Source organism: Nannospalax galili, unplaced genomic scaffold (assembly GCF_000622305.1).
Source record: "Nannospalax galili isolate Female #2095 unplaced genomic scaffold, S.galili_v1.0 scaffold334, whole genome shotgun sequence".
NCBI lineage: Eukaryota > Metazoa > Chordata > Mammalia > Rodentia > Spalacidae > Nannospalax > Nannospalax galili.
Window position 1 is genome coordinate 1,782,785 of NW_008336888.1, and position 9,048 is coordinate 1,791,832.

The 9,048-nt window shown below is 34.9% G+C and overlaps 1 protein-coding gene across 1 annotated transcript in view; it reads right to left on the bottom strand.

Annotated features, from left to right (window-relative positions):
- Stk3 (serine/threonine kinase 3) overlaps positions 1-9,048 on the bottom strand; it is a 321,762-nt gene that overhangs the window by 109,003 nt on the left and 203,711 nt on the right. The window contains exon 8 of the mRNA XM_008831545.2: positions 7,302-7,427. Coding sequence (XP_008829767.1) covers positions 7,302-7,427 — 126 coding nt within the window. The remainder of the gene's footprint in view (positions 1-7,301; positions 7,428-9,048) is intronic.

Below are 9,048 nucleotides of genomic sequence, written 5' to 3' on the forward strand. Positions count from 1 at the left end.
TTATGACTTGTTTTTAGTTCCCTGTCTAGAACTTGTAATGCTAATTACTCTTGCCTTTACATCTCCTTCACAGCTCCTAGTCATGATTCAAGGACTTTCTTTTCCCCTTAGAGATAAGAGTTATTCAATTTGGGAGTCTTTTAGAGAGACCCACTGAAGGGGTACTCCAATTGCCATACCGTGCGTCCCTGTTCAGCATGGAAGAAGCCAGAGCAGTCTGTGTCCGGATTCCTCATTGGCAATTTGAGTAACCTCTTCAGAGGATGGTGTGATTAGAATAGGAGGTAGGAATTTGCTGGGCAGTTAGGGCAAACAGACCCCAAAGAAAAGTAGCCAGTTTCTTGGCTAAAACTCACAATGCCCTTGGGCCTCTTAGTAACCTTCTCTGTTCTAAAGGCCAAAAATGTCAAAAAATGTTTGGGAGGTTGTATCTAATCCTGAAAAGATTTTAGGGTTACCTCTTCAGAGGCAGGAATGTTAAAGTAGCCAAAAGCCCCACAAAAAAAAAAAAAAAAAGAGAGAGAGAGAGAAAGAAAGAAGAAAGAATACTTGAAGTTATCAGAAAAAAAGTGATGGGGAGATATGGGAAGAGTTGGAGGGGAGGGAGTGAGCATGGATTTGATCAAAACACCTTACACACGTGTATGAAATTCTCGATAAATTATTTCTTTAAAAAATTTTAAAAAAGAAAAAAAAGCAACTTAAGAGTTTATTTTTAAAAAATTTTAAAAAGAGATGATTTTGTTACCTCTATTATACAATTGAAATAAAAATTTTAATTAGTATATACAAAAAACAAAACAAAAAAGAGAATTCCAAGAGCCAAGGATGGGGAGATGTCTTCTTGCTATGAAACAGGCACTGCACTCATGAACTCAATGCAACTGTAGTTATCTGTACAAGACTTGATCAATTAACATTTCATCATGGATGAAGGAGGGGTTTATGAGGCCCAAATTCTTCCAGAAGGAGAGTTAGCAACTAATGCTTGTTGAGGGAGGGGTCATTTTCTTCAGGAGTGCAGCACAGATAAACTGTCATTGCTCCACTGTATACCCTTCCACCCACTCTCGGGCATGTAACTCTAATTAAACTCAGTGGGTCACACATAAGCCATAAAAGTAGGAGAGGGGTCTTCTTGGGAAGAAGGGTGCCAGCAGGAGAGGAAGGGAGAGGAGAGAAAGGAATGGGGGTGAGGGTGACTAAAATCATACAAATTAATGTACAGAGCTGTCAAGTAAAAATGGAGAAAAAAGGAATCATATCCATGAGACACTATTTCCAATCATATTGCACACCTTTCTGGAATAAAAGGTATTTAAAAACATAATGGTGTAAGGTTACAGGTATACAGCATTGAGAGTTCTTTTAAAAAAAATTTTGAAATGGTTATCAAATACTGACACCCCTCTCCCGAAAGCCACATTGAACACTGATGGAAACATAAAATTAATTTTTGTTCACTACTTTTTGCCAACTATAATAAGCTGAATTATATAGAAGAAAATTACATTTAGAAAAATATTTTTTTTCAGCTTTCAGTTCTGTACATTTAGTGTTTTTACTATGATGTGCTGTATAGAGTTTCTCTTCTGTTCCTGTCTGTTTGGTGTTCTATATATTTCTTGTATTTGTATGGGCATATCTTTCTTCAATTTTGGGAAATTTTCTTCTACAATCCTATTGAAGATCTGGTCCATACCATTATCCTGAGATTCTTCTCCTTCCTTGATGCCTATAATGTGTAAGTTTCATCTTTTTATGGTGGCACACAATTCCTGCATATTCCATTCTTGTGTTTTCTTAAATTTTTCATAATCTTTGATCTAATTCGTCCACTTTATCTTCCAGTCTTGATACTCTACTTTCCATTTCATTCATCCTATATTGATGAAAATTTCTCTTGTCATTTCTAATTGGCTTATTGAGTGTTTCACTTCCTTCTTCATTTCTCAATATTTCTAACTCTTTTCTGAATTCATTTAGTTTATCCCTCTTCTTTCAGTTCTTTGATTTCTTTGTGTGTTCTTTAAATTCACTGAATTCTTTTATCATGTTTATAACTGCTCTTTTGAATTCCATGTCCTGTGTTATCTTGAGGGGGTTCTCATTGCTTCTACAGAACTGTTAGTGCTTGGTGGGGGTATATTATTTGGTTTATTCATGTTATTATTTTTTCCCTATGACTTTGACATGTGGATTTCTTTTGTAGTTTCTGATTCTTGTGTGAGACTCAAGCCTTCCTTTGTTGAATTTAGGTCTGCTTCTTTTTGGAAACTTTATGTGCCTTTGTGGTTTACTTGTTGGGCATGAAAAGCTGGTTGGTCTAGGCTTCAGGTTCTCTCTTTTGGTTTTATATTGGAGAGGTCAGATGGCTTTTGTCCTGTTGCTCATGAGTTCCCACAGAGAACAAATCGAATGAGGATCCAGAAAAATATTTTATAACCCATAAATCCTCTAAAAACTACATTCACTCAGAATGTAAAAGAGGGCCACAATACCTAAGTATTAATGCTGAATATCAAATACATATAGATATAGATCTATCTATCTATCTCTCTATCTATCTATCTATCTATCTATCTATGTATCTATCATCTATCTATCTATCTTATAGTAACTCAATTTGATGAATTTCAAAGTCCTGGAATTTTCAATGGTCCAATGTTAAACTTGTTCTGTATCCTATTAGCTGAATTACTAGATAAGGACTAATTGAATGCCTGAATGAGAAACAGTGAGATGGTCAGAGACTATAGGTCCTCTGGGCTAAAAATGAATGTGCAGGTAAAAATTAACAACACAGGTTTACCACCATGTTGAAAACACCTTTCATCTTTGAAAAAACAAGAGGAGGAGGGGTTATGAGGAAAAATATCATTGAAAACAAATAGAATACCAAAACATCTATCCAAAATTTTCTGCCATATCCTAACCAAGTCAGTCTCCAGAACCTAAGTAGGTATCAGCAAAATGAAATTTCCCAAAACAGAACACATTAAAAACAAAAACAAAAATGGAGCATGTATTATGAGCTGAATGCAAGAAGGTAGGCTGTGAGTCACAGTAAAAGGGTTCTAACAACAGCCTCGACTTCATGAACACAGACATTAAGGAAGTACAGCATTGATTAACAACTGTTCTCACATGAGAGGTTAGATGCAGTGGGGGAAGGGCAGTATAAGACATTGACTACAATCACAAAAAGTTTTATAAAAGAACCCTCATTGATTTAAAAGAAGAGAGAGAATATCATTTATTTGTATTGTTATCAACTAAATAATTTGCCTGCCTCCCACCTCTTTGCTTGGATAACTTTAATTTACAACCTGACAGAATGAATGAGAATTCTACTAATTCACAGGCACTCAAAGTTTTTAACTACTGACATAATATGAAGTATTCTACAGATATAAGGAGATAATATTAACTATTATATTACAAGCTCAATATTTAAAATTCAAAACACCTAAGAAATAACTGGCAGGCAAGTCTATTAAAGTAGATGATATTAACACATAGGTTTATACTTAACCCTCTCTAAAAACTCATCCTAAACAACAAGAAAGACAGAAATGGATAAATCCATACAGACAATCAGGCAACATGAGGTAAGAGACAATAGTAAAAGTAGTCAGGATTCAGGTGCACCCTGTCCTGCTCTTAGTGCTTTCTACCTCTTTTAATCAGCTAAGTATGTTAGAGGTTTGGGGACTGCTAAGGGTTGGCTCTCGTACTGTTCTATTCTTACCTACTTTGCAAGGATCTCAAAAATAAGTTGATTTGATGCTTCCTATTCAGCAGAATCAGCGCTGGCTCTGAGATATATCACCTGCTGGCTTTATCACCCCTCTGCTGGGGAGATTTTCTATGATGCCCAGACATTTCCCCCACAGCCATCCTGAAATTACTGCTTCAGTGAATCAGTTTCAAGAGGATATGCCATTCTTAAGAGATTAGGGACCACAGCCTTGAAAGCTTAAGAATTCAAACATGAATCTACCAGAAAATACATACTTCTTTTCCAATATCTAAGGACAATGAATAAAACTCTAAGCTAATATGAAGAAACATCACACTTTTCTTAAGAAGAAAGTAGAAATAAAGAGCTTGGTACACTCATAAAAATGAACATATTTCATAGAAGCCAGGCATAAGATTTATAGGTTTTGTAAAATTCTATATCCATTCAATTTCTTGTATTTTAGCTAACATTATGACCCAGATGGGAAATGTCTGAGCTCCCATGAAAAAGTAATTCCAGATCAGTTTTTAATCTACTTTTAAATTCACCACTTTTCAGTGGTACATTCTATGCCTTGTCTTATAAACCCAATTTATTGAAACCATCCATTCCACTTATAAATATCACATAACATACCAGGTGTGGAATGTCTGCCTTGTTATTTTATTAAAATAGAAAGTATTCAGTTACATATACCTATGTATATATGTATATGTACTATGTATATATGCATATGTAAACACTCAATCAAATACCTATACAGTATTTCAATAAGCCAAATCAACAAACTTAAAACTATTTTAAAAAAATCATCAACTGAAGGGCCAGTGAAATGGTTCATTGGGTGAAGGCATTTGCTGCCAACCCTGACAACCTGAGTTCCATCTCCAGAACTCCCACAGTAGAAAGAGAGAACCAACTCCTGCCACATTATCCTCTGATTTCTACCCCTTTTAATACATGTACACACATGCACACATACACACATAAACACACACATGAACCCACACATACAAACAATAAAAATTTTAGTCATCAATTGATTAGTTCAAATACTGTATGACAATGAATACTACCTGTAGCCTAATTAATAAGTTACCTAACTGCATGCTTACAACTTGAATGCTACAAATTAATTAGTATATTCTAAATGAGAACAAGAAAAACTCCTGTATTTTGACAATTCTTATACATAACCTATACCAAACTTTGTGCTGATATACTGAAATATGAGTATAAAGTGTGTGAAAATATCTGACTTTTTTTTTGGGGGGGGGGACAGAATTTTACTATGTAGCCCTAGCTGGCTTTGTACTTGCTATGTAGACCAGACTGGCCTAGAACTCACAGTGATCACCTGCTTCTTCCTCCATTTCCTAAGTGCTAGAATTAAAAGAGTACACCATGATACTTTTATATTTTTTTTAAAAAAAGGCATCACAAATTTGTGTTCTAGTAACATCAAGAGATGTGAAGCTCTGTAAGAAATCAGTTATTTTATTTTAAAATTGCATGTATAATTCCATTTAGGCCAGCTTCCAAAAGAATAAACAATATAAATTTTATATATGAAATCTTGAACTTTCAATGTGAATATTCTGAAAGATAAGACTATTGATTTAAAATTTCCCTAAAAATGAATGGTGACCTAGGATGTACACTGGGACTGCTCTACATATCTCATGAATACTTTTACATGTATGCATGTGTACACTTTGTTTTGGTTAAGGACACAATAAAATGAGTATAAAAGCTACTGCTTGAAATCATCAAAAGCAAAACATGTAAGTACTGTTCAGCATGCGACTCTGCAGAATTTAATTTCTTACTATTTTAGTTAAAAAAAACAAAGAACATAATAGTTTTACTAAAAAATACAAGCTTTACTCCAGAAAATAAAAGCTGGAAGGAAAAAAAATTAAAAAACATTTGTCAAGAGTATTTTCATAGTCCTATTCTCAAATGGTAGAAATTATACTCAGGCAAATACTGGCATTTATTACACCTAATCCACTGAACATCAGTGGATGTTTAGCACAGATTACCTTAAAGTAGCATTTAGTCAACTTACATTAATTTATAACTGGGCAAAACTCACAGGCTATTTTATGGAAAGTGCTGAATATCTAAGGTAACTTAATGAATACTATACAGCATACTGAAAATCAGAAACAGAATGGTTATATGTGTATGCTTTCATAACACTGTAAAGATGAACCATAATAATATAACCACCCTGCAGGATGAAGATATTGTAAAGAGACACTTATGCCCCTCGCTTTGGCTATCAGCGTTTTCAAAGAATGGAATCTAAGAAATTGGAATTTCACCAAAAATCTATGGTATGGTAAAAAGACTGAAGCTTGGTCCTGGCCATGAGGAACTTGTTTTTCCAAAAAGAGACTTCTCAAAGTTCTGACAACTTGTCAGGGCACAATAAAGCTTATACATTGATGGGTCATACAACAACTTGACCAGGACTGCTTAGTTATGTACACCTCTTACAATCTACTTAAACCTAAAACCAGTGCCAAAACCCTAAAGATTAACTTGAAGAGTATGTTTCCTGGACCTCTTTATTTGTTCCTTTTCCCGATGTGACCACATCAAATAAAATCTCCTTTTCTGCTTTTCACTATTACTTATCTATTTAATTGGTTTATTGAGACAAGTGGACGAATCTACTTTGTTAGGGCTGCCAGGGCCCAGGCTCTAACCCTAACAACTCGGTAACACTAAGTTGAGCACTATCATTTGTAGGACTAGAACTGAATCACACTAATTCCATGTTTGACAGTTTAGCAAACTATCAAACTGTTTTACACAGAGTGTGTATATTCTAGTTTCTTTCTCCATTGCTGTGACAAAACACTATGACCAATACCAACTTGGGGAGGAAAGGGTTTATTCAGCTTATATCTCTCGGGTAATAGGGAGCCTAAGGTAGGAACTCGGCAGGACCCTGGAGGCGGAGGCTGAAGCACAAGGCCATGAAGGCTTACTGGCTTGCTCCCCTGGACCCTGCACAACCTGCATTCTTATACAACATAGGCCCACCTGGGCACCACCCACAGTGGGCTGGGCCCTCCCACATCACTCAATAATTAAGAAGATGCCCCACAGACACGGCCACAGGTCAGTCCAATGGAGACAACTCCCCAATTGATGCTCCCTCTACCCAGGTGTGTCAAGTTGAGACTAAAGTTATCCAGCACAGTATATCATTTTCAATTCAATTTCTCCACATATTCACCAGCACTTAGAATTTTCACAGCATAACTGTGAAAAGAAAGTTCCAGATGATTTGACATAAATTGTCCAAATTCAAGATTTAAGTCCTACTATATCAACATTCCATTCCATTAACCATTAATCCTTAAGACATCAGATAAAGATAGCAGACATTTAATGCAAAAGAAATATTTTAAAGATTTAATGCATACCTCACTTGGGTAATGAACTAGTAAGTGTTATAAATATATTTAAGGAAACAAATGAAAGAATAAAGAATAATTCAGATATTTAACATGTCAACTTTCTTAGGATAACTACGAACCGAGTTTTCTTCTTCCTCTTCTAGCTCTCGCTGCTGCTCTTCATGTCTTTTAGCTTTGATTTCCATGGCTTCTGTGATCAGATCTCTTAATATTGACACAGGTTTTGCATTCTTGATAAAATGATGCTAAAAAATAAGGTTCAATGGTATAAATTTACAAAGGTTTTTCTGGATTATAAACAGGAAATATTAAATCACCAATAAATGCTAACCAGGCTCAGTGGTATCAATAATTACTTTATTTACAATTAAGTATGTTATTAAAAGAACTACTTTGTCTGTTTGAGAAAAATTCATTTTTAGTTCACTTTTTAGAAATAAAGAGTACACACACACACATCCACACACACGCACGCACGCACAAATATAACCCTAATAATAAAGCTATATTGACCTTAAAGACAATTATCCAAAGAAAGTGTGTATTTGGTGGTAAAAATATTTTAGCATTTATAACAGACTAGTGGTTACATATAAAAATAAACTTAGCATTGTTATAGAATTTAATTAATCTTAATACTCTGAATGCCGAAAATTAGTGGCTAAATGAAGGGCAACTAATGTGTCACTTCTTTAACATAATCTCTACTTTGTTGTGTCCTGAATAATTTAAAATAATCTCCAATGGACACAGAAGAATATTTTCATAAAATGATTACTGCCTCCTTAGTCTCTATTTAAAAAAAAAAACCACTTATGGCTTCTTTCTTTACTTCACTGATATAGCTAGGAAATAGTCAAGTATTTATTATTTTACACATTGTGTACTCTAATAAGTAAAAAGGAAATCCTCAGAATAGACTTGAATTGTTTAATTTTTATTTTAAATTACATTTCTAAGTGTGTGTGTGTGTGTATATGTGTTGCATGTGCATGTGCACGAGCATGTAGAAGTCAGAGAACAACTTAAAAGTTAATTCTGTCTTCTACCAAGTGGGTCCCAGGATTCAAACTCAGGTCATCAGGCCTGGTAGCAAGTACCTTTACCACCTAAGCCATCTTTGCTGACCCAAAATAGACTTAAATTTTTCACTAAGACAGAGGAGCATGAGAGGGGAAAATGTAATTTGGCACAGATATAATACAATCTAGTTTCCAAAAGTAATTTTCACAATTTCTATGTCTAAATATAATCAGAGAAAAGCAACACTGTTTTTAATAGAGATCAATATAACATAAAAACGTATTCAAGAGCAGGGGCAATGACAAGTATTGAGGGTCTATGGGTACTCTGGTCAACAGTAAGACCCTATTTCTGAGGATACTACATATATGAGCTGTAGAAAAAAAAAACAAGGAGAAATTGAGCTGGTACTGATTTTGAAGCTTCATCTCTGCTGGCTAGCTTTAATAGAGCTGGAAAGGGACCTCATTAAACTGAAAAGCTTCTGTACATCAAAGGAGACAACCAAGGAAGCAAACAGAAAACCCAGAAAATGGGAGAAAATCTTCACCAGTGACACATCTGGTTTAATAACCAGAATTTATAATGAACTCAAAAAACAGAGAACCAAGACAAGAAGCAGCAACCCAATTAAAAGACGGACTAAGGAGCTGAACAGAGAGTTCTCAAAAGAAGTAAAGATGGCTGTGAAACATCTTAAAAGATGTTCAACATCACTAATAATTAGGGAAATGAAAATTAAAACCACTTTAAGATTACATCTTACCCCAGTCAGACTGGCTAAGATCAAGAGAACAAATGATACCAAATGTTGGAGAGGATGTGGGGAAAGGGGAACACTCA